At 56.4% G+C, this 11,166-nt stretch overlaps 1 protein-coding gene and 1 long non-coding RNA gene across 4 annotated transcripts; one reads left to right on the forward strand and one right to left on the reverse strand.

The window, feature by feature from the left end:
- Positions 1–274: 274 nt before the first annotated feature.
- Positions 275–8,120, reverse strand: FXYD6 (FXYD domain containing ion transport regulator 6). Of its 3 annotated transcripts, none has more exons than XM_015884131.1 (8): positions 5,782–5,902; positions 3,079–3,138; positions 2,920–2,958; positions 2,756–2,830; positions 2,608–2,644; positions 2,450–2,499; positions 2,321–2,363; positions 275–1,859 (listed from the first exon to the last, which is right to left on the reverse strand). In XM_015884131.1, exons 1-7 carry the CDS (start codon positions 5,816–5,818, stop codon positions 2,335–2,337), a joined length of 327 nt encoding a protein of 108 aa, XP_015739617.1. In that variant the 5' UTR covers positions 5,819–5,902; the 3' UTR covers positions 275–1,859; positions 2,321–2,334. The 3 variants fall into 3 exon arrangements, with proteins under 3 accessions (XP_015739617.1, XP_015739618.2, XP_015739616.1); XM_015884132.2 differs by lacking the exon at positions 5,782–5,902 and adding an exon at positions 7,535–8,120 and having other exon boundaries at positions 277–1,859; XM_015884130.2 differs by lacking the exon at positions 5,782–5,902 and adding an exon at positions 6,808–6,913 and having other exon boundaries at positions 277–1,859.
- Positions 7,365–10,648, forward strand: LOC116654371. Its single transcript, XR_004309576.1, has 2 exons — positions 7,365–7,453; positions 7,940–10,648. It is a non-coding gene; the product is annotated as an uncharacterized LOC116654371 (long non-coding RNA).
- Positions 10,649–11,166: the final 518 nt, after the last annotated feature.

The following is an 11,166-nucleotide window of genomic DNA, read 5'->3' on the forward strand; positions in this document are numbered from 1 at the left end:
CGCTGCTGGGCTCACTGTTCATGCAGCTATTGACTCTGGCTATTGTTGAAACTGCTGCTGGCTGCAGAAAAGAGCACAGCACAGAGTGAGCTCAGAGCACCCGCCCGCTGCCAACACAAAGCCCTGCCTGTGCTGCCTGGGGGGCCGCTGCCACCTCCCCAAGGGAGCCAGGCTGGCTGCCTCACTGCCCAGCACAGGGCACAGTGTGGGAAGGGCTCAGCCCTTGCTTTGCTCCACACTTGCCCCCATCCCCTGCACACTACGCAGCCAGACACCGGTAGAAACGCTGTTTTATTCCTTTCCCCCTTAGATCACAGCACAGAACACACCAGTCCTTCACCACAGCAGCACTCTCGCCTCTTTAAAAGGAAACACAATAGCTTGGTTTATTTTACAACAGTCAAGGTCTGGCCGCTTCTACACAACCACGGGGTTTTCTTTGTTTAGTGTTAACACCAACGGAACGCCACAGACACCACGGGCACTCCAACACCGACACCGGGACACACACAGCGACGCATGGGGCTGCAGGGCACGGGGGACAGATGGAGCAATGACAGCCAGGAGGGAGGGACACGGTACACAAGACCCCTCTCACAGCCTCCAGGATGCAGAGAGATTTGCTCCCACACCAGCACAGCCACAGGTTCCCATTGAGGCTCTGCATGGACTTGGAGAAGCCCGTGGAAGCAACTTGGAGAAGCAACAAGCTCCTGCACACGGGGGGTGAGCTCAGCCCAGTGGGCATGTAGAGCTCTGAGCATCGCTCCCTGCTGCTACAGAGTTCTGGGGCTGCGAGCACGAGGGGTGACAACACACAGTCACTGGGGGACATGGACACAGGGTGGGCACCGGGAGGAAACGTCCCTGCCCCTTCCCACTGGAGGTGATAAGGATCGGGGCTGAGCTCAGCCTGCGCTCCGTTCAGCCTGCCCAGCTCCGCCCCAGCAGCACGCGGAGCGGTGAGGAGCGGTCGGTGCTGGCTGGTGGGGTCACCGCCGCACAGCCGCCCTCGTTCACAGTGACTCGGGATTTCACAGCCCTCTCTGCATTTAATCCCATTTAATGCAGCACGGTGCACTGGGATGGAACTGGGGAGCGCTGAGCGGAGATGGGGGCTGTGCCAGGGGGACCCCGTAGCCCTGAGTGCAGCACTATGGGGCGCCCTGCACAGCCCAGCCCTGGGTTTGGTGCTGGGGGGGTTATTGCTGAATGGGCAATGAGTGCTGTGCTCCCTTTCCCTCCAGCTGCAGTCCCAAAACAGATGGAAATGCCTGCAGAATGCTGCCGGTCAGTGCCAGCAAGCCAGATGGGGGGAGCCACACGTGCCTGGTCCCAGCCCCACCATGTACATGCATGTGTTGGCACTCAGCAATTTCCCAAGGGCCACGGTGCCCAGGCTCTCCGTGCCCTGCAGCTTCCATTGCCAGGGCTGGGAGGGAGCAGGGGAATTGATACAGCACCATGGAGGCACACGGTGCTTCACAAACACCCACAATGCTGCTCACCCCCTCCCCTGGTCCCCACAGGACCCAGGACAAGCCAAGGGTTCACCATGCCCAGCCCACATCACACTCACAGCACGAGGAAGGTGAGGTGAGAGTCACTATTACAACATCAGCAACAACTAGCCCTAGAAGTAATGGTCACCTTACATTAACATACACAGCACTGGAGGCAGAGAGGACGGTGAGTGGAGTTAAGTCGGGTTAGTGGATAGAGAACCGGTGTTGAAGTACAGAGGGTAACACAGACACAGCAGCTTTGCATCTCCTCCGAGGGACCTGTTGCTGCGGGTTCAGTTTCCTGGCAGGCCGCTGGCACCTGCAGTCCAAGCATCTGTCTTCAGGTCTCTGGGTCTGCGTGGGGAGGACAGCAGGGGTCAGGTGGGCAGCACACTGCAGCCTGGTCCTGAGTGGGGACAGAACACACTCCTACCACTGCAGTGAGTCTCTCTGAATGCAGACCACAGCTCAGAGGAGCTCTGACTGCAGGGTCTATGGGCAGGCAAGAGGTGAAATGCCCCAGGGGATTCACACTCAGCTCTCTAGAAGCCCTAAAAATAAAACCACTTTGCTGTGGAGGAGCAGAAGGAAAGGAAGTTTACCCCAGGGGAAAATCCGGACAGATGCTTCCTTTTCCTGCTGCACTGCCCAGGGCTCGTAAAGCTCAGGGCTCGCCAGCATTACACAGTGCCATGCCCCAGCCCCAGCACTGTACTGGGGACACAGGGCTGCTCAGAGTAGGGGACCCACAGCTGCCCCTGTGTGCAGCCCCAGACCCCCCTCCCTTCCTTCCCAGTACCTGTTCTGGGACTCACCGCATGGCTCTGCTTCAGTTCTCTGCTTTTTGCGCTCCTGTTGCTGTAAAGAGAAGGGCAGAATGGTTTGCAGAGCCTGAGCGAAGGCATTCTCTTGCCCAGAGCACACACAGCACAGGGCAGCCTTACCATTCGAGGTGATCAGGTTCTCACCCTGAGCCTCTTCATCCCCTGGAGCTCTGCAAGGAGAGGAGCACAGTGAGAGCAGCTGGCACCAGCTGCAGCCATGCGGGGCACACAGAAGCTGCTTTGCCACCCAGGGCTGTGCAGCAGAGCATCTCACTCACCTGGGCTTCTGGTGAAAACTGCACCTGCACCTCCTGCCTGCAAGAGGAGAGAAATACCATCAGTGTGGCCCAAGTGGGGATAGGATAAACCATGGCTTTTCCTGATGGCTGCCCCATCAGGAGCCCTGAGCGCTGCTTCCCAACTCACTGAGTATGAGGAGGATGCCAACAGTGAAAAGGACCACAGCAAACACCAGCCCTCCAATCCGCAGGCTTTGGTAATCTGTGGGAAGGAGAGAGACGCATTTCTGCTGGGCTCAGGGAAGGGGGAGCATCTCCTGCTACTCACTGCACATGCACAGCAATGCTCACCATAGTTAAAGGGGTCTTCCTCCTTCTCTTGGGCACCCACTGGAAATAAGGAGACAAAGGATGTAATGTGAACGTATTACAGGGTGATAAATTCCAACCCCTCTGCCCAGGGCAGGGACTGCCCCTGCAAGATGCTGTGCACACAAGCACTGTACCCACCATCCGCCGCAGCTGCAGACACCAGCAGGGAGCACAGGACGATCAGCACCGCCTCCATGGCTGCAAGCAAGAGGGAGGAGCAGGGTCAGTGCCCAGTGAAGGGGACACGGGGAAGGCTGCCCACCACCAGCAGGAATGGGGAGGTTTGACAAAGCCCCAGCAACCACAGCTATGATGCCTGGTGTCATCACCACACCCCAGATCCAAAGCTTGGTGCCATCACCATACCCAGCCCTGGTACCTGGTTCCCATGCCCCTCCAGCACTTCAGGTACAAAGGATATGCCAGTAGGGTGGAAATGGTGAGCTGAGCATTGCTTTGTATGGAGCTGTGAACTGCCTCTGTGCTGCTGGGGCCAGAACAGGACCCCAGGGGTGCTGGCCCCACTCCTGGTCCAGATGTCAGCACAGGCTCAGGGTTGTGCCACATGGAACAGGGTGAGCGTGAGGGCTGCGATCCCTCTATCAAGGTCAATACTGTGTCCTTCACCCAGCGCATGCTTTAATTTGTCCCAATTAGCATAGCAATTACATTCTCACAACGAGGCCTGTGACCCTGGCACTCGTGGCTGCACTTGGCCCCTACTCCCCCCGCTCACCAGTTTCTCTTGGGGAGCAGTAAGGACACTCCTGGGGGTGAGTGGCACCATGTTATGCATTGGGGGCACAGAGCAGGGAACACCCACAGGGCCAGGTGGGCCAGGTTCCAGCTCCAGGCACAAAGTGAGGGCTCAGTGGCCATAGATGGTGCAGAGGGAGGCTCCCTGCAGGAAGGGGTTATCGGCCCTGCACAGCCCTGATAGCACCGTGCCAAAGAGACACCGCAGCTGCTGTGCTGGATGAGTGCCGACAAGAAAGGGGCCCAAAGCAGAGCAGGAATTCGAGGGATGTGGATCCCTGGCATCGGGCTACACAGCCCGTCCACAGCCTGACCTGCTTGAGGGGCAACCTCTGTCCCAGTGATGGGCAGACATGGGCACAGGGCTTCCAGATTCCCAGACTGGGTGCCCAGAAACAGCACACGGAGCCAAGCCCAAGAAGTCAGGGTGGGGACACACGTTTCCACAGCCTCATTTATTCATGATACCGAGTCACATCCCATGACAACTCACGTCCTTCCCTCCCTTCTCGCGTCCTGTCATTTGGAAGCCAACGTGCTTCATCTGAATGCCGGAGGGTTTAATTTCCCCCTCCTGCAGCTGCCTTTGTGCAGTGCAGGCTGTGCCGCTGCCCAGGCAGCTCCCTCGTTTGCTCAGGCACGTAACACTGGATAATTACCAGGTTTTAGAAGCATGTACAAAGAGCCCAGCAGCTGGTGATACAGTAACTTCTAGTTGCACATTTCCCTATGTCCTTTATCTCACGGCCTCTATCTATTTTCAGAGCAGAAGGATGGTGCCAAATCAGTGCTATCACCCTACAGGATGCTGATGGGGGCACATGGACGTGGTGCAGACCCCCACACAGGCACAGGCATTGCTCTCAGCCCTCTGCTCACTTCTTGCCTTCTGCAGTTGAGCGTGGCAGAGTTCAGCCTTTCAGGCAGCACACATATGTTCTTTGTTTTTCTGCCTCCCTTCTGGAAATTCACACACTTCTGCACAGCAAAACGTTACTCCACACGCGTTTAACCACCAGGATTGGCAGTGGCCTCGCTGGGAAAACAAACACCACATTCTGGAGTGCAGATGAGCTCGTTTCCCCTCCAAGGAAGCATATGCTTTGCAAATCATCCCAGGTTTTTGGGTGTTTTTCAAGCTGGCCCACCCACTTCCTTGTGAAGCTGAAGTAAAGTGAGAAGAGCAAACATTGCACTGGGTTTGCCTTCTTCCCTGCCTGCACCATCAGCTTGGAGCACACAGGGCTGGAAGCTGCTGCCCACTGCCCACACCAGACCCAGCAGTGTCCTGCACACAGCATGGCCACTGAGCAATGGGGACCACTCCATCCCTCCCACCCCCCCCCAACCACACACACAGTACTGGTGTTAAGCTGGTGATCACTGAGCCATGCAGCCAGGCACCGTGTAAGGGGAGCGCAGAGCACTGGGCACGTGACTTGAATCAAAATGTTGAGTTTTTTTTCCTGTTAAAACAGATGGATCTGCCATAACACATGGAGAGCAGCGCAGGAAGCGGGGCAGTGGCTCCCAGGGCTTGGCATCCCCATTGCTTTGGGTCAGCTGTTTTAAATTCTTAATTTTTAAATACCAATTCTTGCCCCCCAATTCCCCCATCACCACCCCAGGGGTGAGGGTGGCTGAGCAAGACAGGTGCGAGGCAGACAGGGGGCTCAACATCTGTACCCCACAGGGCTCCAGCAGCAAGGAGCTGGGATCTGCCTGCTCCTGGGAGAGAACCAAGGTGCTCCCACAACACCCAGTGGGGTAATGAAGGCAGGATGCAGCTGGGGAGAGAGGAGAGTGGGGAAATCCCATGCAGGAAGACCCAGCTAGCTGAGGAGCTCTCTGAAGCCCTGCCAGGGCAAGGCGGGTACATTTGTAATCGTCTCCAGTCTTGAAGCACCCTTTCCCTTTTCATTGTTTTGCATAGATCAGCCCTGTCAAGTCTCAGCCATCACCACCCAGTGCTGGGCAGCCTCCCTCCTTCAGGAGCCCCGGGGGCATCTCCTGGAGATCAGACCTAGTTAAAATCTCCAGTTTCTGTGCAAAGCCCCCAAGACCATGACAGCAGTGTTCACTTGCCTGAAGCATTTAAGGGTGTGCATGTGTGAATGGACATTTCCAGCTACGCATAGATGTGCTCTTCTGCCATCTCACGTCAGCATCAATCTGGCTATTAATGTGCCTGTCATGCCTCTTCTTCCTAAATGAGAGGAAGGAGGATTTCCAGCCTCCACCGCTCCAACATGGACAGCACTTCCCAAATTTGGTGACGATTCAGAGGCTGGCCGAGTGGAAGACACAACCAACCTGCCTAACATCAAGCTGTCTCTTGTGCATATCTCCCCATAGCAGGGAATAGCCAAAGGAAACCCTCTCCTGGGTTATGCAGACCCCATGGACCAGCCCTGACCCTTTGGATGCTCACAGAAGCACATGGGCACAGGGGATCACTGCAGCCTCTCACCAGGGGTTTCATCCAGCCCTGAAGCACCCAGCAACTCACAGCCACCTCCTCCTGCTTGTTCTCTGCTCATTTGCTTAACAGATAACCAGGTGCTGTAAAGATGAAATTTGCAAACACTTCCAGCCTGAAGCACCCCCAGCACCTCAGATCTGCTCACTATATGGGGACAACCAGGTACTGAGCACAGGTCCCTGTGCCTTGTGCCAGTGCTGCCAGGCTGTGAGGAGGGACACCAGGCATGGGATGTCTCCATAATGGTGTACACAACAGCTGCAGAGCTCAGAGGCTCTTTTACAGCCCGGAATCACTCCAACCTCCCGAAAGGCAAACAGAGCACACAGCTCCATGCACAGCTCCCAGCTCACCGCAGCAGGGAACTCACGCAGACTTCCTCCACGCTGAACTCCTGACAAATGCGTGACTCTCCGCAAACGAGAAGGGAGCTAAAATTAAAACATGAACGTGGAAGACGAGCAACACGAGAGGCAGCAGCAGCAGACAGCCCTGAGCATGGCTGGGACGGGGCGTCTCTTGGCGAGACAACTGCAACAGGTGGCCCTGCTCTGCAGCGACTGCACTTTCTGCTGGCAGCACTCCCCATCACGCTGCCACCCAACACATGGGCTGCACCTTGGAGTTACCTTCATTGCAAAGCAGAGCAAAATCACTCCATGGGGCTGAAAATCCCTTTGGGTGCAGCATGCTGCCATCCACGTGTAGCTGTTCCCGTGAGGCTCCTCCTTCACGTTGCAGAGCTTATTCACATCCACACAAACCACCTGTCACTTTCCCTCCCACGGAAATATCCCTGCAAGATCCGAGTTCCTCCACATGGACTGTGCTATCTGCTGCTTTGGGAAGCACTGATTGCACACCCGGCGACACGCTCTTCCTTTCCTCTCGTTCTCCTTCTCAGGATATAAAACACTCGACTGTTTATGTATCGCCACGGCGTTACTAAAATATTTAACAACATAAGGCTGAATGCTGCCAAATATTTGGCGAGGAGCAGCCGCCTCCCTTCTATTCGACGGCTGCATGGAGTACAATGAGCAGGATAAGCCCGAGTCCCCCCACGGTGGTCTCCGGCGGGGACAGGCGATCCATCCGCCCGAGCATCTTCCCAGCACGGGGGGCTGGTAACCAGGCAACGGTGGGATGAGGGAAACCATGGTGCCCGGCGTTGTCATGGCAGCCGCCAGGCCGGGGATGCGGGCGGCCTCGAGGCGAGGGGCGATGCCCCGGGCACACACCGAGCAGCGCCCCGACGGCACAACGGATCCCGAGGTACGGCTCGGGAGCAGCGCCCCGCGGCCCCGCAGGGACGGACCCCTCCCCACCAGCGGGGCCGCGCCCGCCGCCACCCACCTGAGCTCTTTGGACCGGAGCGGGGCAGCGCAGGGCAGAGCCGGGTGGAGCGAGGTTGGGGCCGGCGCTCCCCGCTACTCCGGGCGTGCTGAGCCGAGCCGGACCGGGCGGTGCCGAGCAGGAGCCGGGCGGGCAGAGAGCGAGGCGAGCAGGGAGCTGCACAAAGCGAGCGGGGCGGGCCGGGCGGGCGGTGCCTGCCGTCGGGAGGGGCGGTGGCGGGGGGAGCCCGGGGCGGGGGCTGCCAGCAGTCGGCCCCAACCCCAACGGGAGCAGCGCCAAGGGCCGGGCTGAGAGCGGGGACGGAGCGGCAGAGCGCTTTGGGGTGGGGGTGGGAGTCCCGCGGGGCTGTGTGCGGGCGGTGGGCGTGGAGGAGCGAGGAGGCTTTGCTTTCTCTCCCCGCTGCAGGAATGGGATGGGACGGTGCGGGCAGGATGCTGGCACCGCTGGGCTGCTGGCACGCCCGTGTCTGCTCCGCTCCGCTCCTGCTGCTGCCGCCCTGGAGAGCCATTTCCTCGTGGCAAAACACCTCGGCAGAGCTATCAACGCTGGCGTGGTTCATCCTCTAATAACTCAAATGCATCTCGGATAGATATCAGCCTCACGGACAGTAATGGCACATATTTGCGTTCATTTCCCAGTTTCCAGTAAAATATAAAAGCAGCCCCGGCATTTCAAGGCAATTACACAGAAGAGTCAAGAGATAGAGGCAGACACGGAGGAGCTGGACAACGTCACATCTCCTAATGCACTGGGATAACATGATAAGGCTCTCCATCACACCGTGGTTAGGGAGGCAGGGACCAAGCAGCCATAATCAAGTCTGGGGCTGCTCTGATTATCCACAGCCCTCAGCTGTGCACTGAAATGTTTTGATGCCATGACTGTGCCCGGTGGCTGCACTGAGGCTGATGGGTGTCTGCAGGTGTTTGCATAGGATGAGAGATGCAGGCAGGATGCAGCTCCCACAGCACTGGGCTCCTGTGCGTTCTCCTTCTTCGGGTTCCTTTACTCTAGAAATACTCAAAGCATTGTCCAATTGAAAATTGGCACCATAGGCTTTTTGCTGCCTAAACTCAGGTGGGATGAGGAGCACATTGTGCACATGAGCAGCTCCTCTGGCCACAGCAACAAGTGTTGAGTGAGCAGGAGAGAGCCTGGGAGAGCAACGACTTTTGGGGGCCAACCCCTTTGTTGGTGCAGGGAAAACTGTGCTGATTCATGGCAACAAAGGGGCAGGGCTGAGCTCCTCACGCTGTTGGAGTCAGCAGAACAGTGTAAGCAGCACAACAAGGACATGACTTCATCTTGGCAGACGACGTCTGAAGGGAGCAGCGAGCAGGACGGAGCCATTTGGTCTCCTGAACTTTCCCCTTTGATTGAAGATCCTTCTCTGGGTTTTGGCCATTACTCCATCTCAGTGCTCTGAGCGACAGCGCTGATGCTTCATCTGTGATGCAACATTGATCAGGGGCCCAGGACAGACATGGGAGCTGTAGGAAGGCGCAGCAGAGCAGCCAGGAGCCCTTCATGCAGCTGGCCCTCAATTTAACAGTGTACAATGGGGCCTCAGTGCCACGCACTCCCCATGAGCTCAGACTTTCCTTGCCTGCAAAGCACTGTCACTGAACAGCACTGCCCCAAATAGTGGCTCCCCCAGCAGCTCTCCATGCTTTGCCTCCCTCAGCCCTGCATGCTGGGTGTGTTTTCCCAGCAGCTCTGTGCTAATTTTAACTGTGCTGAGACTCTGGGCAGGAAGCAGGAATCCCATCCCAGGAGCCCCAGAGCAAAGCAGTTTGCTGTGGTCCGAAAACTTAACTCCTGTTTACTGGGGACTGGGGCATGGCTGGAGCTGCCTGGCAGTGCTGGGGGAAGGGGAAGGTTCAGTCCATACCCCAAGCTCAGAGCGGAGCTGTCAGACCTCCCTGCTTGTTAATACCAAGCCTGAAAACATGTGCAAACTCTTCCTGATCCTGCTCAGGGCCACCGGAGAGCTGAGCAGCGACAAAGGGGAAGGTTGTGCAGAGCCACATGGCTGCTTTTAACCCAGTAACATCCTCTTTCATTGGGCCTGAGCCATTCCTTGTGCTTGGGAGGAACCAAGGCAGCAGCAGGCTGTGTTAATGCTGACAAAGCCTGTGTTCAACAGCAGCTCTGTATTGCCCAAGCTGAAGTTCAGCGACGCTGTGCCAAGAGGCGACGTTGCCAACCATGGGAGGGAACCAATCCGAAGCTACGGGAAAAACATTTTTGAGGAGAAACATCACCTCTGAACCCATAGAAACAAATCAGTTCTGACACAACTAAACAGAGAGCTATAAAAGGAGAGTTTGGGAAGAACACCACTAATTGGGTGGTGATTCATATGGTGCCGGTCAGACTGCGTTTTTGTAATCTCCATTCCTGGGGGATGATTTTCAAAGCACACTGGAATGTGGAAGCAGCCTGGCCAGATGTGGGCTGGAAGATGAGAGAGGAGCAAACAGTGCTGAGAACACAGGAGCGGCAGCAGCAGAGCTGGGGGCTCCCATAACAGCAAAATGAATGGAATCATCCCAAAGCAGGGCACGAGGTGCTTCACCCTCTGCCCTGTGCCGGCTGGGGGCAATGGGAGCAGGACTGCTTTGCTCAGGTGTCCTGATGCTGGAGGTGAGGCTGTGCCTGAAGCATCTACACTGTGTTTTTGCTGGGAAGAGCAGAGCCTAAAAGCCACGGCCAGGCAGCTGCATGAGAAACTAATCGCTTTTAATCTGGTTAGAAAACTTCAGCCCTTGGGGAAAAACAGCACAGCTTTCTGGAACTGGGCGGGGAGACCATGGGATGGCAGGTTGAGAAAAAACAAATTAAATTTGTATTAGGGTCTGCAATCACTTCTCTGATTTGAGAGGCTGTTTCAGAGAGCAGGAGGGCAATAACCTGCAAGGAGATGAAATCCATAGCAGAGGTGCAGGTTCTCTGTGCACCGAAATGGCCCCATTACCAGCAACATAGTTCCAGCAAGATCAGCTCTTATTGGCCTCCGTTTATTTGTTTTATGCTCTTTCAAAAGATATGTTTCTTCAGGACACCACCTAAAGTGGCAATAAAACATTTTGGGCTGCTGCTCCGTGCTGCACACTCTGAGGAACACAGAGATCCTTTGTACAGATGCTGTAACTCAAACCCCATTGAGTTCACTGCATAAAACAAGGGAGTCATATGGGGGCCCTACTCCTATCCCATCTCATCTGTCATGAAAAAGCATTGCTTTCCAAAACCCACAGCCAGCAAGGACCAAACAAAGGTGCGTTTTTCCCCCAGCCTCTGTTTTTAGCTGTGGTTTTCATTGTGGTTTTCAGTGCAATCCAAACAGCAGCAGCTGCTGGATGCAACGGGGTGGCTCCAGCTCCATGCACACAATGCACGCCCTGCCCAGCCCAGGGAACCCGAATCACCAGGTTCTGCAGGTCCCTCCCCTTCCTGAGCCTCAGAGACATCGTAAAGAGAAACCAAACCGTCTCTCAGCCCCCACACTCTCCCTTTGAAGGAGGTTCATTGCTGTGGGAGGTTTCTGCGAGGCTTCTTAGAAAAGCTCCTTGAGGTCGGGCTGACTCAGTGTTTCCCAAAAGCCAAACACTGCCTGGCCCACAGTTCTG

The sequence above is a fragment of the Coturnix japonica genome, chromosome 24, assembly GCF_001577835.2.
Source record: "Coturnix japonica isolate 7356 chromosome 24, Coturnix japonica 2.1, whole genome shotgun sequence".
NCBI classification, from domain to species: Eukaryota; Metazoa; Chordata; class Aves; order Galliformes; family Phasianidae; genus Coturnix; species Coturnix japonica.

Coding starts and splice junctions, on each gene's coding strand:
- FXYD6 (XM_015884132.2), bottom strand. CDS start 8,093: ATGAACCACGCCAGCGTTGATAGCTCTGCCGAGGTGTTTTGCCACGAG. Junction 3,139..7,534: donor CTCCGGTCCAAAGAGCTCAG/GTGGGTGGCGGC, acceptor TCTTGCTTGCAG/CCATGGAGGCGGTGCTGATC. Junction 2,959..3,078: donor GTCTGCAGCTGCGGCGGATG/GTGGGTACAGTG, acceptor CCTTATTTCCAG/TGGGTGCCCAAGAGAAGGAG.